This window comes from Thamnophis elegans, chromosome 7, assembly GCF_009769535.1.
Source record: "Thamnophis elegans isolate rThaEle1 chromosome 7, rThaEle1.pri, whole genome shotgun sequence".
Classification (NCBI taxonomy): domain Eukaryota; kingdom Metazoa; phylum Chordata; class Lepidosauria; order Squamata; family Colubridae; genus Thamnophis; species Thamnophis elegans.
The window spans coordinates 26,089,665-26,117,489 of record NC_045547.1 but is presented as its reverse complement, the minus strand read 5'-3'; the positions used below and the strand labels follow the sequence as shown (position 1 = coordinate 26,117,489).

The 27,825-nt window shown below is 43.5% G+C and overlaps 1 protein-coding gene across 1 annotated transcript in view; it reads left to right on the top strand.

The window, feature by feature from the left end:
• Positions 1-27,825, top strand: part of LOC116511109 (synapsin-3-like) — a 187,344-nt gene that overhangs the window by 133,937 nt on the left and 25,582 nt on the right. The window contains exons 6-7 of the mRNA XM_032220926.1: positions 2,820-2,882; positions 26,987-27,129. Of these exons, the coding sequence (XP_032076817.1) occupies positions 2,820-2,882; positions 26,987-27,129 (206 nt within the window). The remainder of the gene's footprint in view (positions 1-2,819; positions 2,883-26,986; positions 27,130-27,825) is intronic.

Sequence of the window (27,825 nt, the reverse complement as noted above, 5' to 3'; positions counted from 1 at the left end):
ACCACAGTGCACTGATCTGCCTGTTATCATTCTTCTCAGACAGAGATAACCTTGTACAGTAATTAGTGTCCTAGCAACAACACATTTAATTTACTTTAAAGCACAGGTCTTCAAACTTGGCAACATTAAGATGCTGACTGGAGAATTGTGGGAGTTGAAGTCCTCAAGTCTTAAAGTTGCCAAGTTTGGGGATCCCTGCTTTAAAGTATTTACATGTGGGGTTGCCCTTGAAAGTTATCCACATACTTCAGTTAATATTTATTTTATTTTTTATTTGTTTGGTTTGTCAAGCATTTATAAGATAATAGATATAAGTATATACAAGATTATGGATACATGAAATGGATACGAGTAAATGGGGTTGGTAGGACAGAAAGGGTAGGCACGTCGGTGCGCTTATGCACGCTCCTTACAGACCTCTTAGGAATAGGGTGAAGTCCACAGTAGACAGTCTAAGGTTAAAGTTTTGGGGGTTTGGGAAAGAAACCACTGAGCCTGGTAGAGCATTCCAGGCATTGACCACTCTGTTGCTGAAGTTGTATTTTCTGCAATTGAGTTTGGAGCAGTTTAACCTTTAAGTTTGCATCTATTGTGTGATTGTGTATTGTTGTGGTTGAAGCTGAAGTAGTTATTGATATTCTACCGAGTAGAAATAAGCATTATAAACATATTAAGCTAGTTTTATAAGAACTTTCCTGTTCATCTCTGGTCTTAGTTCAAGGGGGTGGTATTAATTTATAAAGACTTTCACAGGTACAAACTACAATATCTGAAACCTGGGGTTCTCTTTGATGCATAGTTTCTGTTCAAGTAGCAGGTGACAGCTATAGCCATTAATTCCCAGTGTACCAGTTGTGCCCATTTGAAGATCAGGAGGCACTAATCACAATCACTCATGCTTTAGTCAACCCTCATCCTCCCCCCCTTTAAATCACAGCAACATGTTCAGTGTGAGGCTCTCTTGAAGAGCATCTGGAACAGGCATGAAATCCTCTTATCTTCACTACCGGTTCGGTAGCGGGAGTTCGTGCGTCTGGCCATGCACAGTACATTGGTGGGTTCCAGATCCTGTTGCAACCGGTACGGTGCAATGGAACCCGGCATCTCCCAAATGCACGGGTGCAGCACGCATGCACACACACAGAGCACGTGCATGCGTCCTTACCTCTGTGACGCCTCCGCGATGCTCCAGCTGCTCAGCCGAGCATCGCACAGTCACTGTATGCTCCATGTGTATGTGCAGAAGCGCCGAAGAGCTCAAATACATGTAGGGAGTTTGGGCAGGTGGGTGGGCCCTCCGGAGCTCATACTGGAATGGTACCTGATGCTCCCAGCAGGCACCAGTACGCCCGTACTGGGGCATACCACCTAAAACCCACCACTGGCGCAGTACCTTCTGGGAATGCACAGAAGGTCAGTGATGATGTATGGGTGGGTGGGCAGAGCTTCGTGCCATCACCACTACCGGTTTGCCCAAACCGGTGCAAACCGGCAAGAATACCACCTCTGGTCTGAAAGATTCAACTGCAGTACATCAATATAACACCACTGCTATGAGAACTGCACTGGCTGCCAGTGAGCTTCCAGATACAATTCCAAATGATGGCTATCACCTTTAAAGCCTTCATGGCATGGGACCCAATTAATCCCCAGTGGTATTCACCATCCCACCTGATTTGGCAGAATGGACATAGTCCAGGTACCTTCAATGAAACATTGTCGCCTGGTAAGTCTCCGGAAATGTCCCTTTCTGTCATATTACCTGCCCTGTGGAATAGCTTCTTTCTCCAAACACAGACAGTCCCAACTCTATTAGCCTTTCACAAGGATCTGGCTTTCCCCCATTTAATCCAGGATGTTCATTGGGGGGGGGGGAATCTCTAGTACAGTTGTATCTGATTGTGCCTTGATTGTGTTTTATTTGGTTTCTCATTTTCTTATTTTGTTCATTACTGAAGTTTTTTTTTAACAGATGGCTGACCATATGCACTGGTTGGATAAATACATACAGTACATAAATATATTGTTTTCACTAAGTTCTTACATGTACACTAAGACCTTTAGAGCCTTGATATTGGAGCCTTTCCTTGTGACTTCAATGGCTATCCAAAACAACTTTTTCAGAGATATTCTTCTAACTTTGTTTTGTCTTTTCCCAGCATGTATCCCCTTTTATTGCATTTAAGCAAGTTAAAATACATTTTTAATTTGTATGCTCTGAATAAAATAATATGCTAATTTCAAACAAAAATGCTGTTAAAGCTGTTTAAATGAATATGTTTTAATTGTTTTACATTAATGCAAACTGTTCTTACATTTTTATTTTGCAATTTTAATTTGTTATGAAGTCTCCTGGAACAATCTGCTTTTGAAGGGTGACATACCAAATTTAACAACAAATAAATATAATGGTTCAAGTAGAAGTTGGGAGACTTGTACACAACAGTTGGTGATTGCAAATTTAACATATTTTTAAATCCCCAAATAACTTCCACCAATATCTGAGCAGTGTGTGTGTGGCAGCTGCTTATAAAGTCTGCACATCTGAAGAATTCTGTTAATTTTTTTTTAAAGCCATTCATGTGCACTCATGTGCATCTGCCACATATCTAGGCTTTGTTCTCCAGAAAATATTGACAAAAGTTGTGGGGAAGTGCTTGTTGAAAGCTTCATTCTCCATAAGACTGTCAGACATATTTTCTTTTGATCATATGATAACCAAATGTTTCCAGGATCTGTTGAACACATCCAGACTGAAATCGCAACATTGAAACAGGCTTTCATGTTCTACTTTGATAACAATTTCTTTCTCTTTTCAGCTCACAACTCCAGTTTTTCCAATGGTCATCAAGCTGGGACATGCTCATGCAGGAATGGGAAAGGTAAGGACATGCATAGACATTCTCACATGAATTATGCAGAACCTCTTCAGTCCAATAAGTCAAACTTCTAAAATCTTTGTTTCAGACCTTTCTTAAAAGAGGTAAAGCCATATATTGATCGTGTTGGCCAGACCATATGAAAGAAACAGATGGTTATTATCTAGCGGGCAGGATATTGAAGTAAAAAATGGTTACAGGAAATATAATATGAGGAGGGCAAGTATATTTTCTTCCATGGTAAATTCACAAAACCTGGAAACGTATCAGGGATAATTGTTTCTAGGAAAGCTAGGTTCTGTCTTTCATTGTATAAGCAGAATTTTTAATTGCCGAGCCTTTAACAGCAACATGGCAAAATATTCCTGCTTCTCCCCCTTCTCCCCCTTTTCTGCCACATAAGTCTGTGTGCATTCAGTTTTAATAAAATAAAGCAAAAAAAATCCTAGGATATCCATTGGCATTGAAAATAACAGTATCTTATTATTAGTTAGAATAATTCTCAGATGCTACAAAATATGCTATAACTTGGTTTTTCTGCCCAATAAAGCCATTTTTCCTGGAATTCTATTTTTATATCAGTATCTTCTTTGTTCCAAGGCAAATAAGAACTTGAATTTAAACTTAAGTGGCAATTCATTGGTAAGAGGTTTAGAGGTTTAGAGGTTTATTGGGATTTATATGCCGCCCTTTTCCCTGAGGGGACTCAGGGCGGCTTACAACCACAGGGGAGGGGAAGTGCAAGGTCAAAACAAACAATTAGTGAACAAAAGAAAAATGATAAAACACAACTTTCATTCAGCAATCAAACACTCGGGCGGGTGATTGGAAACCTATTCCCAGGCCTGCTGGGAGAGCCAGATCTTGAGGGCTGCGCGGAAGGTCTGGATCGTGGTGAGGGTGCGGATCTCCATGGGGAGCTCGTTCCATAGGGTCGGGGCAGCAGCAGAGAAGGCTCTACTCCGTGTGGTCGCCAGTCGGCATTGACCAGCTGATGGAATTCGGAGGAGGCCTAGTCTGTGCGATCTAATTGGTCGGTTTAGGGAGGTAATCGGCAGAAGGCGGTCTCTCAAGTACCCAGATCCACTACCATGGAGTGCTTTAAAGGTGGTCATTAGTATCCTGAAGCGCACCCGGAGACCAACAGGTAGCCAGTGCAGCTCGCGGAGGACAGGTGTAACGTGGGCGAACCGAGGTGCGCCCACTATCACTCGCGCGGCTGCATTTTGGACTAGCTGTAGTCGCCGGATGCACTTCAGGGGCAGCCCCATGTAGAGCCCATTGCAGTATTCCAGTCTGGAGATCACAAGGGCTCGAGTGACTGTTGTGAGGGCCCCCCGATCTAGGTAGGGCCGCAACTGGCGGACCAGGCGAACCTGGGCAAATGCCCCCCTGGTCACAGCTGACAGCTGGTGGTCAAAAGTCAGCTGTGGATCCAGGAGGACTCCTAAGTTGCGGACCCTATCTGAGGGGTATAAAATTTGACCCCCCAGCCTAAGCGTTGGTGTATTAGCCAAATTATTGGGGGGGAAACACAACAGCCACTCGGTTTTATCCGGGTTGAGCACCAGTTTGTTAGCACTCATCCAGTCCTTAACGGCCTCCAGACCCTGGTTCATCACGTCCACCGCTTCATTGAGTTGGCACGGGGCGGACAGATACAATTGCGTATCGTCCGCATATTGATGGTATTTTATCCCGTGCCTCCGAATGATCTCGCCCAGCGGTTTCATGTATATGTTAAATAGTAGGGGGGATAAGACCGAACCCTGGGGTACCCCACATGTTAGGGGCCTCAGGGACGATCTCTGCCCCCCGACTAACACCGACTGCGACCTGTCCGAGAGGTAGGAGGAGAACCACCGCAGAACAGTGCCTCCCACTCCCACCTCCCGCAGTCGTCGCAGAAGGATACCATGGTCGATGGTATCGAAAGCCGCTGAGAGGTCAAGGAGAACCAGGATGGACGCATAGCCTCCATCTCTGGCCCTCCAGAGATCATCGGTCAATGCGACCAAAGCGGTTTCTGTGCTGTAACCAGGTCTGAAGCCGGACTGGAAGGGGTCAAGATAGCTAGCTTCCTCCAAGGCCCGTCGAAGCTGAAAGGCCACCACCTTCTCAACAACCTTCCCGATAAAGGGAAGGTTGGAGACAGGACGAAAGTTGTTTAAGATGGCTGGATCTAACGATGGTTTCTTTAGGAGGGGTCTCACCACCGCCGTTTTGAGTACGGCGGGGAAGTGCCCCTCCCGAAGGGAGGCGGTGACAACCGCCTGGATCCAGCCATGTGTCACCTCCCTGCTGTTAGCCACCAGCCAGGAGGGACACGGGTCCAGAATACAAGTGGAGGCACTTACAGCTCGGATGGCCTTGTCCACATCCCCAGAGGCAACTTCCTGGAACTCAACCCAGAGTTGATGTGGCAGATGATCCTCCTGTGTCTCAGCTGGATCTACTGCGGTGGAGTCCAAGTCCGATCGAAACCGAGCTACTTTGTCCGCCAAGAATTGAGCATAATCCTCAGCCCTACCCTGCAAGGGGTCTCCCGCATCCCTCCTATTAAGGAGGGAGCGGGTTATCCTGAACAGGGCGGCTGGGCGTGACTCGGCGGACGCAACCAAGGAAGAAATATATGATCTTTTTGCAGTTCTTAATGCTCGAACATAGTCCTTGGTGCAGGTGGTTAAGAGTGCTCAGTTTGCCTCGGACTTATCCGACCTCCACTGGTGCTCTAGGCATCTCCTCCGGCGTTTCTTCTCCCGGAGTTCCTCGGTGAACCAGGGAACTCTCCGGGATCCACTGACCCGGAGGGGCCGTAGTGGCGCAATCCGGTCGAGAGACTCCGACGCCGCCGAGTACCAGGCGGCAGCCAGAGTCTCCGCCGAACTGTGGGCGAGGGTATCAGGAATAACCCCAAGCTCCGTCTGGAACCTCTGAGGGTCCATAAGTCGCCTGGGGCGGAACCACCTGGTCGGTTCCTCCTCCCTACGGTGGGGGTTTGGCCTCCGGAAGTCAAGCCTCAGTAGGCAATGGTCTGACCACGACAGGGGTATGATCTCATTACCCCTCAGACCAAGATCACACATCCACTGCTCCGAGAGGAATACGAGGTCGAGCATGTGACCCGCTGCATGGGTTGGGCCCCGAATTACCTGGGTCAAGCCCATGGCTGTCATGGAAGCCATGAACTCCTGCGCCCCGTCAGAGCGTTCACCGAGTGATGGCAAGTTGAAATCCCCCAGAACAATAAGCCTGGGGAACTCAACTGCCAGCTCGGCTACTGACTCGAGGAGCGAGGGGAGGGATGCTGCAACGCAGTTGGGAGGCAGGTACGTTAGCAGCAAACCCACTTGACCCTTGAGGTCCAACTTTATCAGCAGAGACTCACACCCGACAAGCTCCGGAGCAGGGACCCTACGAGGTAACAGAGACTCCCGGATTACAATAGCCACACCGCCACCCCTTCCCTGGGCTCTCGGCTGATGAAGCACCTGAAATCCCTCTGGGCACATCTCTACGAGGGGGACTCCTCCTTCTGTGCCCAGCCAGGTTTCAGTAATACATGCCAGGTCTGCCCTCTCGTCAACAATTAAGTCCCGGACGAGGGGAGCTTTGTGAACAACAGACCTGGCATTTAGCGACAACAGCCTGAGCCCAGGGTCCTGACTACTCGCGCCATCTGGTCTTGGAGTGGGACTCCTAGGGCCGGAAGGAGGGATCTCTGTAATGTAGCGAACCCTCCTTCCCCGGTAATGGCCAGCCCTAAGGTCCCCGCCGTATCTGCCTCTCCCTGTCACGACCGCTATGCTCCGACCCACTCCCATGTCCATGGCCCCCCCAACCACCCCGGTTCCTCCCGCCTTCCCCAGCAGGTCCTCCGAGTCAAACATTCTCATTTATCCACTCTAACAATCCCACGTAAAAATTTAAAACATATAAAATAAGGAGAAAGTTGAGACCTCTTCAGTCTAACAAGCACTTTCTCTGCTTGGCAACCGACCTTGTAAGGAAGAACTAAACTAATCTGAGAAACAGTTAATTACCTGGCTTATGTGGGTCTTGCTTAATCATAATATTTGAGGAAATCACAATAGCTTTGGATCATACAACACATGCTAGGACACCGGGATGGGGAACCTATGGCACGTGTTCCACAGGTGGCACGTGGAGGCATTTGTCAGGGCAAGTGAGGCGTTGCCTGTCAGCTGGCCAGTGTGCATGCACGGCTGGCCAGCTGACTTTAGCCTTTTTTGATGCCATTTTTCGCCCTCCCCAGGCTCCAGAAGCTTTATAGGAGCTTGGGGAGAGCGAAAACAGAGTCCCCTGCCCCCCGGTGGCCCTCTGGAGGCTTCAGGAGCTTCCCTGAAGCCTCTGGAGCGCAAAAACCCGACTCTACGGGCAAACCAGAAGTTCAGGAACGGACTTCTAGTTTGCTCGTAGGGATGGTTTAAGCCCTTCGGAACTTTCAGGAGCCTTCCGGAGGCTTCCCTGAAGGCTACAGAAGACTAACAACAGCCCAATGGACAAACCAGAAGTGACTTCAGGAAAGCTCCTGAAACCTCTGGAGGGCCCAGGGGGAGGTTATAAAGCCTCTGGAACCTGGGGAGGGAGAAAAAAACATGCAAAAAATGGGGGGCGCCTGTCATGCGCGCATGTGCGCTGGGGGTCACGCATTGCATTATGAGTGCGGCACGCCCATGCATGCCCCCCCCTTCGCTCCTCCCTCGCTTATGGAACGAGAGCCAAAAAAGGTTCGCCATCGCTGGCCTAGCACATATCTCAACCTATACAATTAAAACCACAGTATAACTTAGTACAATTTGTAAACCTACCGGTACCAAATATATAGCAAACAAATGAGAGACTAAAGCTGGTAGAATTTAAATTGAGAGTAAAGAAGCCTAAAAAGTGAATTGGTTGTACCATTCCGTAATGTTTATATATTTTTCTTAATTTTAATATAGTTGGCTTCCATTTGAATTAAATATTGGGCCACTGTGACCATCCACCTTTTTAAAATGCTTTTTGTATTCCCATTATGGATTGGAAAAATCCACAAATTAGGCAAATTATTCCAGACAAAGGAGCACACATTTCTAAAAAGAAAACATCATCACTCTGTAATCCAGCATTGTCCAAAGATATTTCCGTGGTCATGTGACAAGCAAGATTATATGTCAAAGCACACAGAATGCTGTTACCTTCCCATCAAAGTGGTATATATTTATCTACTTGCATTTCCATGCTTTCAAACTGCTAGATGGGCAGGAGCTTGGGCAAGTACAGGAGCTCACCCCATCATGCAGTGCTCAGGTCTCAAACCCAGGCTGCCCGCTTTCCAGCCGACAAGCCCAGTGTTTTTAACTACTGAACCATCACGGCCCATGAATGCACACATATGTGCATATGCAAATACATGATTTATTATCAGCCCAAATCAATCCACTTCAGAATAAAGGCCTCTTCATCTGCTTTAAAGCTTTTTCACAATACTTTCAAATTAAATTGTATCAACTTCCCAGTATTTCTTTGGACATTTTCTAGGTTTCTTAAGATTAGTTCATATGTAATCAAGGATTATTGTTTTGCAGCATAGATATGCTCATCAAGTGATATGGCTAGCCCATTCCATTTCCATGAGGCAATCTATTTAGCTATGTTATGTACTCCTATCTTTTGGCAAACCTATATACTTATATTTTTATCACTTTATGCTATGTTCAGCATTTGCCATTTCATGTTTTCAACTATACAACTTTAAACTTCTGCATTGTCCAAATTTCACATCCATATGTCATCACATCAATTGATTGATTAAGCAATTCCATCTTCTAGGGTTGATATATTGGGTTTGAGCATGAAATTGTCCAAGTGCTCTTCAATCTAGTTCAAAATTTCTTCTATAATGTCACCTTCTATGGTAATTTTTTTGACTGAAGGGGAGAGAGAGAGAGAGAGAGAGAGAGAGAGAGATTTATAATTCAATGCGTATTTACTTTATCTAATGCCAACTATTGATTGAACCAGCAGGAAGGAAATTCAGATCTACCGGCCAACAGATCAAGAGTTCAGAGCAAATTAGAAATCAGATAAATTCTTGTTTTTGGCTGTCATAGCCAAGATTTCCTGCTGCACAAACCTTGGAATTCTATAGAAGCCAAAAATATATTGCCATTCTGATGTATTCTATTTCATTTTATATTAAAAGGAAGCCAGTAATTACAATGCTTCCTTTTAATTGGATGCCACATCTTAAGAGGGCAACTCAATCCTTGGCAAGTCCATTTGTTATCTTCACCCATGCAAAAGCCTCTACAGTAATCCCATGTAAAGTAACTTAAGATAATTGCCTTTCCTGGATCTAATCTTGCAATTTATCTATACTCAATCCAGAAATGTGCACTGAAAATAACTGGTCTTTGACTTTGATTTTATATAAACTAATCTGATAGTTTGTGATATCATATGGGGGGGGTGCCTCAACTTCAGTGACCCCAGCAGAAGTTTTTCTTTACTAGTTTGGTTGTAGGATCAAAATTGTCAGAAGTAAATGTTCATTATCTTCAGTTATGGTTATGTTTATATACTTCGCTTCTTAATGGTAAGATTTTCTGAAAGGATTCATTGAGGTTTTCAACATTTCTGTGGTATAAAGTTTATTTACAGAGGGAGAGGGAGAAAGACTGAAATAAGATGGTTTACAACATTAGCACTTTTCCCTATCAGATTTTTAGGAGAATCCTATTACTATTAGATTTGTTGTAGGAAGAAAATTAAGTTCTCTGCCTTAATTTCTACCCCTGGCAAACAAAGCTTGTAGAGTCCTTAGTGCTCTCTGAACTTGGTTGTTTTCTTGCAAACAATTTGTTACCAGACAAGTAACATTTTCAGTGCTAAAAAAGAGTGAAATTTGCTGTTTATATATTGTAGCTTGTCCTGTCGGTGTTACTAGGAGTGTTCTTTTCTCCTTAGTATTTCCTTGATTAGGTTATTGTTTACTGCTTGAGTATTTGTCCGAATTGGTCTTTGGTTTACTTAAAATGTTTTGGAGGGCTTGCTGATTGCAATAGTCTTTAGGTTGTTTGAAATATTTTTGGTGTATGGCAGTATTAGTCTTTTCACAGCTTGTGTTGATCGTGCAGTAGTGAGTTGAATGGTCAGGTACTTTTTGATAAAGTTGCATGGGTATTCGTTTTGTTGGAAGATGTGTATATACTATATACTTTTTCTGGACATCAGAAACTGGAAACAAACTACCCATACAATGAAACTCCTCTAATACTTACTGTCAGAGAACACCCAAACTGATTGTTCAATTTATAGAATTATGGACAAGAATTACTGAGGTGGCAAATATTTTTTTCAAAGAAAAATATTTTAAGAAGGGATACAAAGCATGGGACTAAATATTTCTCATAATGTAGTTTGCAGGGTTACTTTCTAATTCCCCAATACATATTTTCCCAATTACATATTTGCTGTTATTTGTCACAGTTATCATTGTCCCTATTCTCACTCTCTTTGCCTTTTTCCATGAAATAAAATACAAAAGACAACAAAAGAATTGTTGGTGGCATAATGTGACCAACCCTCAAAATCATAAGAACATAAATGGTGTCATTTGAACGGAGCATTTTTATTTCACACCATCATCAAAATTCTTCAACCAGCCCACCTTTGCAATCTGAGTTATATTGATGAGCTGAACTACATTAATTATATGTAAATCAAGAAATCTCAAAAGGTATAAACAGATTGCTAACAAAAGCTACATTAATAACAAAAGCTACATGTTCTTACAAATGAATCTTTTGAATTTTAACTTGCTCCACTCTGTATTTATGTAATACTAGCCAGGTCGTACAAGCTGACATTGAAATCTCCCAGGTCTCCTGATTCAAATTCCAATTATATACTCATTTATTAGCTGTTTAGTTAAGGCCAAAATATACCAGCAGACAAGGACTGCAAGCCAAAACAGACTCTCTGAAAGAAACTTATCTGAATGGATTTTATTTAACAAAAGTTCCAAGATATAGGTCAAGGTTGTCATACAGACACAAACATCATGCAAGACTCCGAGATCAGATGGTTGTTTCCAAAAAGGAGTCATGGGTCACGGCTCAAGGGTAGGTTGCTGCTGGCATTACTGCTGGTTCAGCGTGCAAAAAATTGTTGCAAAGATTTTCTCTAGACCTATTATGAGCCACAGTGGAGCAGTGGTAAGAGTGCAGTATTGCAGACTTCTTCTACTGACTGCCAGCTGCCTGCAATTTGACAGTTCAATTCTCACCAGGATCAAGGTTGACTCATCCTTCTATCCTTCCGGGGTGGGTAAAATGAGGACCAGTGGTGGGTTGATAACTGGTTTACTACTGGTTTACTACCAGTTTGCTCATGCTCACGCATGTGCAGAAGTGTCCAGGTGGATGGGCAGAGCCTCCCACCATCGCCACTACCAGTTCGGCTGAACCAGGCTGAACCGGGAGCAACCTACCTCTGATGAGGACCCAAAATTGTTGGAGGCAATATGCTGACTCTGTAAATTGCTTAGAGGGGGCTTAAAGGGGGTTGTAAAATAGTGCTATTTCTAGTGCTGTTGCTATTACTGACCAAATGAGAGGACAGGATATATCTACAAATTTCTCCATATCTATATGAAACGTAAAACACTCATTGTGAACTATGTCATTTATATAGTAGCCTGGCTCCCAACCGTACCACTTTCCTTCAAATAGAGTCTTCACCTTTCTTTGACCAGATCATGGAACAGTGTTGTGCCAGTTTTATATTGAAGGGAAAGTACATTTCCTATTTATGGGTAATGTGTATTTTTGTAACTTTAACTTTGTTTTTAGGCCTCTAAAATTAGATCAAATAAAGAGATTTCTTCATATCCCTGTTAGTCATATTTCTTTCTCTTTTTTAAAGTACCTATTTAAGGCAATTCATGGACCAACACTTAGTTGTTTGTAGTTACTATTTGAATTATTTAGGGTGGAGTATTTTCATGCTTTGGGGATTTGGGTTGTTTGTTTTTTTACATGTAACCAAAAATAAGGAGGGTCATTAATGTCTTGTTTAAACATCGTCTTTTAGAGGAGAAAGTTTGTTCATCATCATGCTTTTTCCAAAGCTAGAAATAAGTGATTCTGAAGTATGAAAAACTGCTTGCAAAAGGAAAAGAGTAAAAGTCTTTAGCTGACAACAGGCAAATATTTTCTTTAAAGGAGGGCAAATAAGTTTAGATGTAACACAGGTTAAGCGTCCCATTCACAAATTCTGATTCATTTTACCAGCTGCACTCTTTGCTGTAAATTGAGCTCAAATAGTGAGCTCAATTATTAAATCTTTTTTCTGAAAGTGACATTGTGTCACAATGTCAGTCTCTAGAAATTATTAGTAACATGGATTGTTCAGAATAAACCTCTTGTAGATGGAAATAACTGAAGCATTGTAATTGAGTTTTAAAATTCTTTCTGTAAGAAGATTTATAGTTTGTTTCTTGGCATGACTTCTTTGCAAAATAATTAAGTCTTTGGTTTCTAAATGGAAGCTCTTGGGAAATTGAAATGAGAAATTAGTAGAACGCATATCACACTGAGCTAGTGCTTGTGTTCTTTCAAGAAAAAATGTAAGCGATATTTAAGCTTTCCACCCTTTGTGTATGTCTGTGTATATGAAATATATATTCATTACTTCATAGTAATGCAAATCAAAATATGCTCCAGAAAATACCTCCAAGGTCCTTTCCAACTCTTATTCTGTTATTCCAAGCTAAATATTCCTAGAATCTCATATTTAATCTCAAAACATTTAAAGGCACATACTGTACATTCACATATCTTCAATACAAAAAGAATACTTAATTCAGACTTCTTAGCCATTATTGAATATTCACACCAATGTCCAGCATATTGCAACTCCTTCTGTCTCTTCTTCTCTTATAATTGTATTAAAATTAATTAGATTACTAATACCTGTAGTCCGAGTTCCCTTTGTGCAATTAAATAAATAAAATTTCCATACAGCTTTACTAATATATGAGTCTGATCACTGGCCAAAAGCTGCTTCTTTTTTGTCAAACCACACCTTGCCTTTTATGGATAGAACCAAACTCTTCGCTTAGTTTACTGAAGATTTGCTACCTCTTATCTATAAAACTCAATTGTTCAAACCTAAAGATCTATCTTAATACAGAGCTGCTTATATTCGGAGAAAGGAAAAAAATCGATCAAATTAGTGTTTCCAACCAAAAATACAGTGTGCAACACTTAGTTCAGAAATGTGTTTATTGAACACCAAATTAGGAGCACCCAAAATTGAACATGTAACCTAAGACTTATGAGATTAAAAAAAAAACCTGCAGTGTGTGTTCCATGGAAACAAAGCCACTCTTTAAATTTCCATTTCCTTCTATTTGAAAGGAGCCAAAGTATACATCTTTAGTCCAGATACTTTCACTTTTCATTTATAACCTAATTAAGTTTTCCCCTTTCAAAAAAAAGTTAATGGAATTGAAGGGGGAAACATTGACAGTGACCTGGGAGATAAAGCCATGAGCAACATATGAACTTAATTTCCTGAGCCACAGAAAGGGCTGATCTTGCATTGTCTTCTGCCTTGATTTTTTTTCAGTACTTTTTTAATACTCAGTTTTAAAGTCAGCTTTTTGCCTCTACTGAATGTTCCTTTCCCAGCTCTGAAATATGGGCACTTCTATCCAAGCTCCTCACTTCAGCACAAAGATATCCCACCCTTCATGCACTGTTCATCAGCAGTTGCCTACACATTACACAAGTACCTGCAGTTGGCATGTTGACAAATCAGCCAACGCTGTTGATTACCCCAAATTATTTTTCTATTTTTTTTAAATAACAACAATAATAATAATAATTAATAATAATTTCACAAACTGACTACCTACAATGCCATGACCACGTTGCTAAGATCATTCACTGGAAATTGTGCCAAAAGTTTGGATTTGAGTACAGCAAAAACCACTGGGAACCTCAGGTTCAGAAGGTTTTAGAGAATGAGAAAGTCAAGATCTTGTGGGACTTCAGAATTCAGACTGACAGGCACTTGGCCCACAACACACCTGACATAACAATAGTTGAAAAGAAAAAAAGTATGGTTCATTGACATTGCAATATCTGGAGATGCACGAATTGAAGATAAAGAAAAAAATCACAAAGTACCGGGACTTGCAAATTGAAATTGAGCGACTGTGGAAAAAGAAATTGTGTGTTGCCCTGATTGTAATTGGAGTCCTTGAAGCAATACCCAAAGGGCTACCTCGCTATTTGGAAATTTTAAATTTATCAGACTTGAACATTCTGATTCTACAAAAAACCACCCTACTTGGAACAGCTTATATCCTCTGACGTTACCTGAACAGTTCCTAGGTCCTTGGTTAGGACTCGAGCTCTTGAGCTACCAACCAGCCCCAAGGCTGTGAATCTCACCAAAGATTAACCACGTAATAATAATAATTTAAAAAGCAGCCAGTCGGTGAATTGTCAAAGTCTTTGCCTAAAGCAGATAACATCAGGGGAAACTCAGACACCAACTGCCAATAACATTCTAATATTCTAACATAATATGTTGAGACCTTGGAAAAAGTTCAGAGAAGAGCAACTAAGATGTTCAAAGGCCTAGAGACTAAAACATATGAAGAACGGCTGCAGGGTTTGGGTTTGGCTTGTCTAAGGAAAGAAGAATTAGGAGTAACATGATAGCAGTATTCCAGAATTTGAGAAGCTGCCACAAAAAGGAGGGAGATCAAATTATTTTACAAAACACCAGAGAGCAGGACAAGAAACAATGGTTGGAAATTAATCAAAGAGAGAAGCAACCTGGAATTAAGAAGAAACGTCCTAATAGTGAGGACAATTAACCAGTGGAATAACTTCCCGTCAGAAATCGTGGGCACTCCATCACTGGAGCTTTTTAAGAAGAAACTAGACAGCCACTTATCTAAAATTGTATAGGTTCTCCTGCTTGAATGGTCAGCTGGTCTGTTCCAGCTCTATGCTATGCTATGCTGTGCTGTGCTGTGTTATGCTATGCTGTTCCTTATTCTGAAGCACGCTATGGAGGTAGAGTCAGCAGTGCAGAGCCCACTTGTGTGTGTGAAATAAGGCACATTGTGTGCAACAGTCAAACTTAGGTCAGCTTTGGCTCCTTTAGCCAGCAGATGTTTAAATGTTTAAATGTTAAATGTTTAAATGTTTATTAACATTTGTAGGCCGCCCTTTTCCCTGAGGGGACTCAGGGCGGCTCACATAAAATCAGGAAGGGGGAATACAAACAATGACGTAGACACATATAATAAAAGTAATAAGCAACATTCATTCATCATTCGGGAGGGGCGGCTATCCTTGTCACCAGGCCTGACGGGCTAGCCAGTTCTTAAGGGCTGTGCGGAAGGCCTGGACGGTGGTGAGGGTACGAATCTCCACAGGGAGCTCGTTCCAAAGGGTCGGGGCTACTACTGAGAAGGCCCTCCTCCTTGTAGTTGCCAGCCGGCACTGGCTGGCCGATGGAATACGGAGGAGGCCCAATCTATGAGATCTAATTGGTCGCAGGGAGGTAATTGGCAGAAGGCGGTCTCTCAAGTACCCAGATCCACTACCATGCAGGGCTTTATGGGTGACTAATAGCACCTTGAAGCGCATCCGGAGATCGACAGGTAGCCAGCGCAGCTCGCGGAGGATAGGTGTTATGTGGGTGAACCGAGGTGCACCCACAATCACTCGCGCGGCCGCGTTCTGCACTAGCTGAAGTCGCCGGATGCTCTTCAAGGGCAGCCCCATGTAGAGCACATTGCAGTATTCCAGCCTAGAGGTCACAAGGGCCCGAGTGACTGTTGTGAGAGCCTCCCGATTCAGGTAGGGTCGCAACTGGCGCACCAGGCGAACCTGGGCGAATGCCCCCCTGGTCACAGCCGTCAGGTGGTGGTCAAACGATAGCTGTGGATCCAGGAGGACTCCCAAGTTGCGAACCCTCTCTGAGGGGTATAAAATTTGACCCCCCAGCCTGAGTGATGGAATATTGGTCGAATCTTTGGGAGGGAAGCACAACAGCCACTCGGTCTTTTCTGGGTTGAGTACAAGCTTGTTAACCCTCATCCAATCCATAACGGCCTCAAGGCCTCGGTTCATCACATCTGCCGCTTCATTGAGTTGGCACGGGGCGGACAGATACAACTGGGTATCGTCCGCATATTGATGGTATCTGATCCCGTGCCTGCGGATGATCTCTCCCAGCGGTTTCATGTAGATGTTGAATAGTAGGGGGGATAAGACCGAGCCCTGAGGCACCCCATATGTTAGGGGCCTAGGGGACGATCTCTGCCCCCCCACTAACACCGACTGCGACCTGTCCGAGAGGTAGGAGGAGAACCACCGCAACACGGTGCCTCCCACTCCCACCTCCCGCAGTCGTCGCAGAAGGATACCATGGTCGATGGTATCGAAAGCCGCTGAGAGGTCAAGGAGGACCAGGATGGAGGAATGTCCTCCATCTCTGGCTCTCCAGAGATCATCGGTCAATGCGACCAAAGCGGTTTCTGTGCTGTAACCGGGTCTGAAGCCTGACTGGAAGAGGTCAAGATAGTTTGCTTCCTCCAAGGACCGTTGGAGCTGGAAGGCCACCACCTTCTCAACAACCTTCCCAAGGAAGGGAAGGTTGGAGACTGGGCGATAGTTATTAAGAACAGCTGGATCCAGAGATGGCTTCTTTAGGAGGGGTCTCACCACCGCCGCTTTCAGTGCGGCGGGGAAGTTCCCCTCCCGAAGAGAGGCGGTAACAACCGCCTGGATCCAGCCTCGTGTCACCTCACTGCTGTTAGTAACCAGCCATGAGGGACATGGGTCCAGTACGCAGGTGGAGGCACTTACAGCCCTCATGGCCTTGTCCACATCCCCGGGGGTAACATCTTGAAACTCAACCCAGAGATGGTCTACTTGATCCTCTTGTGCCTCGGCTGGAACTGCGGGGATGGAGTCCAAGTCCGACCGAAACCGAGCAATTTTGTCCGCTAAGAATTGGCATAATCCTCAGCTCTGCCCTGCAAGGGTTCCCCCGCTTCCCTTTTATTTAGTAGGGAGCGGGTTATCTTAAACAGGGCGGCTGGGCGAGACTCAGCGGACGCAACCAAGGTGGCTATGTGAGATCTTTTCGCTGCCCTAAGTGCCCTGGTGTATTCCTTGGTGCTGGTGGTTACCATTGCTCGGTTCGATTCGGACTTATCGGACCTCCATCGGTGCTCTAGGCATCTCCTCCGGCGCTTCATCTCCCGGAGTTCCTCAGTGAACCAAGGAGGTCTCCGGGATCCGCCGCCTCGGAGGGGCCGTAGTGGCGCAATCCGGTCGAGGGCCTCCGATGCTGCCGAGTGCCAAGCAGCAACCAGAGTCTCTACCGGACTGTGGGCGAAAGTATCAGGAATGACCCCAAGCTCCGTCTGGAACCTTAACGGTTCCATAAGTCGCCTGGGGCGGAACCACCTGGTCGGTTCCTCCTCCCTACAGTGGGGGTTTGGTCTCCGGAAGTCGAGCCTCAGTAGGCAGTGGTCTGACCACGACAGGGGTATGATGTCGTTACCCCTCAGACCAAGATCACAAATCCACTGCTCCGAGAGGAATACGAGGTCGAGCATGTGACCCGCCGAATGGGTTGGGCCCCGAATTACTTGGGTCAAGCCCATGGCTGTCATGGAAGCCATGAACTCCTGCGCCCCATCAGAGTTTTCACCGAGCGACGGCAAATTAAAGTCCCCCAGGACCATCAACCTAGGGAACTCAATTGCCAGCTCGGCTACCGACTCGAGGAGCGAGGGGAGGGCTGCTGCAACGCTGTTGGGAGGCAGGTACATTAACAGCAGACCCACTTGACCCTTGAGGTCCAACTTTATCAGCAGAGACTCACACCCGACAAGCTCCGGAGCAGGGACCCTACGAGGAACTAACGACTCCCGGATAACAATGGCCACACCCCCACCCCTTCCCTGGGCTCTCGGCTGGTGTAGCACCTGAAATCCTTCTGGGCACAGCTCTACAAGGGGGACTCCTCCCTCTGGGCCCAGCCAGGTTTCAGTAATACATGCCAGGTCTGCCCTCTCGTCTAAAATTAAGTCCCGGACGAGAGGAGCTTTATGTACCACAGACCTGGCATTTAGCGACAGCAGCCTGAGTCCAGGGTCCTGATTACTTGCGCCATCTGGTCTCGGAGTGGGACTCATAGGGCCGGAAGGAGGGATCTCTGTAATGTAGCGAACCCTCCTTCCCCGGTAATGGCCTGCCCTAAAGTCCCCGCCGTATCTGCCCCTCCCTGTTACGACCGTAATACCCCGACCCTCTCCCGTGTCTCTGGTCCCCTCAACCACCCCCATGGCCCCCGCATCTCCCGGCAGGTCCTCCGAATCATACATACCCATGCACTCCCCCAAACAGTCCCCACGTAAGAGTTAAAGCACAAAAATTTACAACAATATAATAATAAAAAGTGGGACATTCATTCATCTCATACGTATCTCATGCATATCCCATACAAAGAAAGAAGAGAAAGATGAAAGAAAAGAAAGAAACTAAAGTAGTTGCGCAGTTGATTAAAATTTAAGGTGCGAGTTCAGATGGCAAAATTGGCTCTTAATGTTCAGAGTTAAAGTGGCTAGGGACCAATTATAGTTCAGATGGAATATATGGGGGAGTGTCTTATAGCCCCTCTCTTCTTCTGCAAATTTGTTGGTCAAAAGGTCCTGCGGGGGTTCAGTGCGAACACACAATGCTGCCATCGTCTGTCCACCCGCAGCCCAGGTCCAAAGTTTTCCTTCTGGGGGTAAAACCACTCCAAGGAGTTCCCAAAGGCACACCACTAAAAATAAGTAGGGTAAAAAGATGGAACAGGCGTTGTAATTGCCAGGGGACACCGTCGCTGTTCTCCAGATGGAACTTGCTTCCTCAGTGTTAAATGGCCGAGGCAGCCCGAGAACCACCGGAATCCCTAGAGCCAATGGGATCATCCAGGTCTGTAAAGTCCAAGGGTGGTCTCCCCCGTTCCTCGTCCCCACTGCAGGCAGACAGAGTAGGGAAGTGGGGCAGGCGATGAGGCCGCTAAAGAACGACGCTGCTGCCACCGAGCTGAGGTTCCTCTCCTCACCGCCGAACAGCTGATATGGACGAAACAGCACGGAGACCGCTGGAACCGCCAGAATCCACGCGGTCCGCGGTCGTAACGTCCAAACGGCTTGGAGACGGTCCTGGGGGTGGTCCCACGGCCGTAGGGCGCTCCCGTCGCGGGCAGGCGAAGCTGAAAGATGAAATAGGCGCCGGAGCCGCCGAAGAACGCCGCCGCCGTTTCCAGGCCGAGATTCCCCTCCCCGCTGCCGAGCGGCCAGACCAGCATGGAAGCCGCTGAAGACGCTGGAGCTTTTGCGGTCCGGGGCTATCCCCGAAAAGGTAACCCATACCGCTAGCTGATCTTTTCGGGTTCCCAGGGTCTCAAGCCTCCCGGACAAGCCTCTCATATTATATTTTAAAGTTGTTACTCGCGGTTTTATCTGCATTTTTCGTCGGGTAGTTTAGAGCGGACGGAGCCTCGCAGCCATCTTGGTCTCGCACATGCGATCTACCAAGCTGTCTGGATTCAGCCTTGCCTTGCCTGTTAATTAGAAGGCAAACAATCTATGAACTGAGTGAGGAATTAAATGGGTATATACAGGTAGTCCTCAACTTACAACAGTTCATTCAGTGACCACTTGAAGTTCAAATGGCACTGAAAAAAGTGACATGACCATTTTTCACACTTATAATTGTTGCAGCATCCCCATGGTCACATGATCAGAATCCAGATGCTTGGCAACTGGCCCATATTTATGACAGTTGTAATGTCCCTGGATCATGTGATCTCCTTGCGCAAACTTTCAACAAAGTCAATGGGGAAACCAGATTCACTTACAAACAAGTTACTAATTTAACAACTGCAGTGATTCGTTTAACAAATTTGGCAAACAAAAGTTGTAAAATGGGACAAAAGTCACTTAACAAATTTCTCAATTAATGACATAAATTTTGGGCTCAATTGTGGTTGTAAGTTGAGGACTACTTGTATAATGATAAAATGCTGAGGGCTCCTGGGTACCTACAAAGTTGTGGTGCCCCAATGCTTTTCCTGAAGTCCTCAAACTCATTGAAGATGTGAGATGTAAGAAGTACAATATGTATATTTTCCTCAAATCTGCAACGTTTCTCTGCAGTTACTTCTTTTGTGTGTGGTTGTATAAAGGGGAAAAAAACATACTGTACACAAACTGATTTCATGCAAACATAACTGACCCCTCAGCAGACAAGGATCAGATACAATTATGCTTGTATCTATTTGGACCTCAGCAGATCAGCACAGAATACTTTTATTTGGATGCTGATATCTGCTTAAAAAAACAGATACAGGAAGTTGCAAAAGGCATAGTGAGACCATCCACTTCCTTTGTTTGTTTGTTTGTTTGTTTGTTTGAACATTAGGGGCGCAGTGGTTAAATGCAGCACTGCAGGCTACTGCACAAGGTGGCGCAGTGGTTAAATGCAGCACTGCAGGCTACTGCTAGATCAGCAGGTCAGCGGTTCAAATCTCACCGGCTCAGGGTTGACTCAGCCTTCCATCCTTCCGAGGTGGGTAAAATGAGGACCCAGATTGTTGGGGGCAATATGCTGACTCTCTGTAAACCGCTTAGAGAGGCCTGAAAGGCCTATGAAGCGGTATATAAGTCTACTGCTATTGCTATTGCTATTGCTATTGCTCTTGGGATCATTTGGCTGAAAAATATAGGAAAAAGTTCAAAGAAGTTTTCAAGTAGAGATAACACAATATTTTAACATTATCTGGATATGAAATTTGTAATCCTTTTAATCCCAGCATCCTGGATTATTAGATAGCACTTCTAACAGTATTTAACACTGTTACTTTTATTTGGCAAAAATGCCACCCATTAATAAAGTTGGAGAATCAAATTTTAACAATAAGCAATCACTCCTATTCTCAAGCATAGACTTGAAAAAAGCATGCTCCCACATGCATGCACACACACACATACAGACATTTCAAAGCTAAGAAGCCTGTAATCAAGAGAGTATACGGCTTCTGCTCTTTCACACACTCTTATTTGGCCATTGTGTGAGACAAGACTGTGTTCATATAGTATTTAGAAGCAAGATGCTTACTCTGTGGTTATAACATTGCAGTCTGGTCAAATGCCAATAGCAATGACACCTACTTACATACCGCTTCATAATGTTTTACAGCCCTCTTTACAGAATCTCAGATTATTGCCCTCAACAATCTGGGCCTTCATTTTACCCAACTTGGAAGGATTGAAAACCGAGTCAACCTTGAGCTGATCAAGATCAAGCTGCTGTCAGGCAGCAGAATTAGCCTGCAATACTGCATTCTAACCACTGCACCACCATGGCTCCTATCTTTCCAAAGAAAGAGAAACCATGAGAGTCTGCCCTTACTGGAAGTTTCAGAGGTTTAGATTAGCTAAATTCCAATCATTGTGACGTAATACTCCGAAATAGCAAAATTGTTCTGGAAAGAATAATCAGAGAGCTTGTAGGCTGTATAATAATTTCCGTCCCTGATCTTTTCATAAAAACCCATATATTGGGAAGGGTCATTTAGGCCAGGAAACCCAAGTCAACATCCTACCGAGTGCAGTAATCCAAATTAAAGAATTCCTGAGACGTGATTACTCTGTTTCCAACTGTTTTTGGCTTGCCAAGAAAGCTATGTGTAAATGCAGCAAGTTTTTTTTTAATTCTATATTACTGTAGATAGATAAATGGGCTTCAGGTTTTATCTTCCTTCCTCAATCTGATGATTTCCAGATGAATTCGGACTTCCATGATACATGCCAGCATTTAGAATTCTGAAAGTTAAAATCCCAACCCAGTTGGAGGCCACCAGTTTCAGGATTAATAGTTTACATTTATTTGGACTACCAATAATAAGTAAACTTAATGGGGGAACAAGGGGATCAGGATTCCAGAAGAAAGAAAATTGAATCAAAGTTTTGACATGAATAAAGTTGATCTCCAACTAATATTTCTTAGAGCCTGTAGATGACTCTAGAGCAGGGGTGTCAAACCTGCAGCTTGCGGGCCAGATGCATCATGTGCTGGCCCCACCCCCTCTTGGTTTAGCGAAGGGGGGAAAAGTCCCAATAAGTCATGTGACACCACTGTGACACCGCATGTTTGACACTCCTGCTCTAGAGTCATCTCTGCCCTGAGATGATGTCAACAGCAACCCGCCTCTTTAAGTCATGTATCAATTTATTAAATGGGCTGCAGTATTCCAACAATAACTTTAGAATTCAAATTGTGTAACTGATATAAAAAATAATGATGCTGTCCAGTTAAGTACAACTTCTGTTGACCACATAGACAGTTTTCTTGAGGTGTTTTTTGTGGCCCTTCACTCACATATTTGACCAATCCTGCTTAACTTCCTAGCCCAGGAGTGTCAAACTCGCAGGGTCACTTTGTAGTCATGTGACATATCATTATTTTTTCCCCTTTTGCTAAACCGGGGATGGACGTGGCCAGTGTGTAATGCATTGGATGCGGGCCGCGGGTTTGGCACCCCTATGCTAGCCCAAGAAGTTGCCAGCTTAAATCCAAGTTGTCAATTTACTAGAAGACTAAATGGTGAAGTTAGTCCTTTGGACTGCTAGATATTCTGCTATTTCAGCTCTGTCTTCTTGGGGCGGGTTAGTCCATTTCAGTGGTGGGTTTCAAATTTTTTTAGAACCTCTTCTGTAGGTGTGGCCTGCTTTGTGGGAGTGGCTTGCCAGACATGTGACCAGGTGGGAGTGGCTTGCCAGACACGTGACCAAGTGGGAGTGGCTTGGCGCTTAGCAACCAAAATGTTGGCTCAGAAACTCTGGCATTTGAAACACGCAAGTCTTAAAGCTGTCAAGTTACAAGACCCTTGCACCCCTAACCCTTTAGGGAAAAAAACTCCTGGGGTATTCAAACTTGACAGTTTAAGACTTGTGGACTTCAACTCCCAGAATTCCTCCTCTCACTCTTCATCTTGATGATGTGCGGACGGATGGAGGGAGGGAGCTGGAACTGATTCTAAACGGCACTGTAGATTTGTGGAACCTCTTCTATAGAAGAGGTTAGAACTGGCAGGAACCCACCCCTGGTCCATTTCCAAATGAAGTCCTCTTTTATTTTGTAAGAATGCATTTGGGGCTGCAAAGTGAGACACCAGAATTTTGCTGTTAAATTTACTGTAAATATTTTAAAAATAAAATTAGATGCAGCAAGGAGTTTCATAGCATCAAGCTTAGTGGCTCTAAGATGTCTATTTTTCTATCCAAATGCAGCTTACTATGCTTTTTTATTTCTGTTTTTAAAAAAATCATGTTTATTGCACAATACAAGTTGGTAAGTTGGCTCCAACAAGATCACAGTCTCAAACACTGAGAAAAAAATCAGATGTATATGTTTAATCAGGAAGAGAAATGCGATTATTTTATTAACATGTTTAAGTTTAATGACAGAAAAGCATCCAGTTTTATAATATTGACAGTTAATAGCAATGCAGTCAATAGTATAATTATTGCAAATGTCACACACCATGTTAAAATAATAAGCACTATCACTGATTGGGGGGGGGGGGTTGTTAGCAACATCTAAAGTATATATTTCTACAATTCCATAATATATTTACAATGGTAAAAGTTAAAAATGGCAGCAGAATTGCTTTCTTTTCCACATAGACATTCTATATCTCCAGCAGCTGCACAAACAGACAGAAGCAACATGGGTCCACTCCATGCCAGAAAAATGTTTGTTCATTTTTCTTTGTCATGCAGCTCTCAAAGAGCACCCTTCTCTGTAAAGACAGGGAAAAGCAAACAATTCTTGGTAAAAAGCAGTCCGGATAAGATCCAATAAGCCTTTCTGGTCCTAAACCTAGAGCTACCAGATCTGGCACTGCAAATGTCAAATAATCACTAAATGGCACCAAAGCGATAAAACCCCTAACTTTTATTCCTTCCACTGCCCTCCATTCCAACATTCACTCTTTAAAGCTATCTAGCAGTTATCCTGATTTTTGCAGGCCACATCACATATTTACCTAAATCTGCAAACTGCTACTACATACACACACTGGTGTCTTTTCAACCACATACAAAACCAAACTCAGATGGAACTTCCTTCTGCAATCTGGTACTTTCCAGATGATATGAATGAATATAGTTATTATCTCCAGCTTGATGATATGGTTTTTAGTGTATGACATGTTAAAAGCACCAGGCAAAATTGAGATAACTTCAGGGTTTTTTTAATTTCTGTATCTTTAAGAATCTCAGAAAAGGTTATAATTCGTGATATACATAAAAACACAGTAACATGCAATACATATAAATAATACTTTTAAAAGCCTCAACCAAAAGGAATCATAATATAGTGGTACAGATTTTCAGAAGGAATCATAGAGCATGTTCGGGCTATGTTAAGATTTTACTGCAAGAGTAAAAAAAACAGAGCAATATTGTACAATATTAGGGAAGGGCATTTAAAAACTCTAGACAAAGAAAGAGGGAGTGGGAGAGACAGAACATAGGAAGCCCTCTCCCACATTCTTACATCATGCATATCTCCCAGGCACAGTGGTTTTTAAGAAAGCTTTCTTCCTGCTTCGGATACATATTACTGGAACAGATATTTCTCAGACTTCAGAGTCTTTAACCATTGTTTAAGACCTTAAAAGTTATTATGAAAACTCTGAAACCTGACTTGTAGCATATAGCGTATTTCCTTTAGGATGTTTGAAACAGCTGCATTCTGTACCAGTTGCAACAGTTCCAGCCAACTGCAAGGCATTCTGCAGTAATTGTCAGACTTTGTGATATTGAGACTGTTGGAAGAAAAATCCAGGTCCAGTTCTAAACTGGGAATAAAATGGAGGTTGATTGGAAAGAAAGATTCTGTTTATTGGTGAACAGAACCAACACACAGAGAGCATACAGTTCTGGTACAGCTGACAAAATGGAGTTGAGAGTGGGTGGGTTTTTATACCTTCTCCCCATGGAGATTCGTACCCTCACCACCCTCCAGACCTTCCGCATAGCCCTTAAAACCTGGCTGTCCCGACAGGCCTGGGGCTAAAGACCTTAACCCTGCCCGAATAGTATGAATGTTGTGCTTTTAATGATGTATTGTCTTATATGTAACTTGGTTTGTCCTCCCCTCCCCCTGAACTGTGAGCCGCCCTGAGTCCCCCCAGGGAAAAGGGCGGCATACAAATAAAGTATCTTATCTTATCTTCTTTGGGCTTTGTATTTGAGTTTCCTATTCCTGTGCAAGAACATGCCTCAAATTGAACCGGATTTAAGTGAGAATCAACCCATCACGTTTCCAGGTTGGAGGGTAGATGTTCAGTTCCACAAAAGAGATTCAAATTAGTATCCCCCACCCACCTCTGCTCTATTAATTCCAGTGCACTCCAAGGACATTTCCAAGGAGGTCTTTATGCCCATTCAAAAGGAGCTCTGGTTTCTTGTGATCCCATGTTAACTGAGTTTAGTCTGAGCCTATTTCTGTTTTAATCAAAACAGCGATGATGATGATGATGATGATGATGATGATGATGATGATGATGCAGCAGCAAATCATAATCTTTTTCAACAGGGAGATTTTGGAGAGACTATAGGTATTTTTCTGCAGGAAGGATCTCTTGCTTTATCTTTCCTTTTTCTTTCTGAGTTTTAGCCCTCTTAGCAAGTCCAGGAAGGGGGATACTATTTTTACATAAAAGAGTGAAGAGGCCCCTTTTGTTTCTCAATCTTTTTCCCCTTCCCTTTTGGGATAGAGGTGGGAGAATTGATTTTGGTTACCCCAGTGCAATCAAGTTGGTGGCAGCATAGAAGTGCTGTTCCTGTTTTTGCAACATAAGCATTCTGCAATTGTTTTAGAATGTACTAAGGGAATTCTGGGCTATCCTTCCATTTTAAGGTGATCTCTAGTAGAGGATGAATGGTGGCTTGATAGGCAGATTCACACCATTGCAAGCATCAGATTGATTTATATATTTTGTGAACAGGAAAATGCACACAGTACATATTTTAAAACACGAAAGAGCAAACAATAATGTGTTTCATTTCCTTTTTCTGTGGAATGATGACAAGGATTGGGAGAGGGGCATTGCTTCAAGACTTGCAATAGCTTTGATATGGTAAATAGTTATCTAGAACAAATCATGGAAAATAGCAAACGTATTGTGATGATTGATTTGTCTTCTTATTCTGTCTCGCTATGTGTCAGGTCTGGAAGCCATCTTTTGCATTGGGCCTTCCAGCCTCCACATTTAAAGCTGTGGGAAAATGGGAGGAGGGATAGTATGGAATATGCGAGATATATAGTCACAATAACTTTCCTTTGTCAGAGAGTCAAGGACATCTTGTCCTGCACCTGGAGGAGTGCGACTGGGAGACATCTTTAGTTGGGACAATGCCTGATTGGGCCATGTGATGGACATGTGGGTGCTGGGCAAGGACTTTGACATTCATTTGGGTGGGAAAAACCTGGAAGCTTTCAGATTCAGGTTTTCCAGATGTGCAAATATGACATCTCTAATAAAATTGAACTTTGAGGAACTTCAAGCCTTGGAGTCTTATTTCGTTGGAGAAGTTAATTGAAACTCTGACATTAACCCGAATCCTATTTAAAAACTCTAACTAGCTCCCAAACCTCGGGGTGCTGTCCGGGGTCCTGAGCCCCAAACACCAATTCATGACACTATGAACCACTATGTGGTTCTATTATTCTCAGATTGATAGGAATGAAGATGATTAGTAGGCTTATTTCAAATTGCTTTGGAGGAAGTAAGCAATGGACAAAACTACGATTCTGTTTCTCTGAAAGAGGTGAGCAGTGAGCACAGAAATGTCTTACAACTCCTATCCCTCAAGTTTTTTTAAATGCATTTTCTCCCCAGGGCATTTCACCCAGCAAAATGACAGTAATTCCTAGTAATCCCTGACTGACTGCACTGTTTTTCATTTTTCTGTTTTGGATCTTTATCAATCATAGGTGAAAATTGAGAACCAGCATGATTTCCAGGACATTGTAAGTGTGGTAGCCATGGCCAAAACGTATGTCACGACAGAAAGTTTTGTGGACTCCAAATACGACATCCGAATCCAGAAAATTGGCAACAATTACAAAGCTTACATGTGAGGGTTTTTTTTTTACAGATATTGTGACTATGTTGAAGAGATTTTGTTTTCAATTTAAAACAAAAGTAGTAACCAAAGAAATGTTAGAATTCTAAACGCATGTTACATTCTAAATATTGCATTCTTCTCTTGTTTTAAAGGCTAGCCAAGAAAAGTAATGTATGTTAAATGAAAAGAGAAATAATAACTTTGATATAATGCATTCCCTTCTGGTGAGGCTTTAGGCAGCTGCCAAACATATTGTCTTAACAGGATTCTGAATCACTAGTTAAAGAAATTCACACATGTTGCGGTTGCTTTTCTGTTCAGCAGCACATAAAAAAAGACATGTTGGAAGATCTATTAAAAGGATTAGGCAACCAACAGTGGATTTGGTGCCCTCCAGATATGAGAGATGCAATTCTAGAGCTGCAGCCCCAATATACATGGACAGCAACAGTTATAGGTTGCGGAAGGCTAGGGAAAATGGCAACTGAAAATATTATACCTGATATTGGACTAGATAAGTGTTAAATATCAGCAGCCTTTACTATGGATGTGGATAACAAGCCCTTTTGCAATGGATAGAAACTAATAATTAAGACTAAGAACTCAACAATAACAGGAAAAGCAAAATTTGCAACCCATGGAATTTAACCACAACTAATCCTTGATATAATTGTATCGTTCTTAGAACATACTCCCAAATGCAAT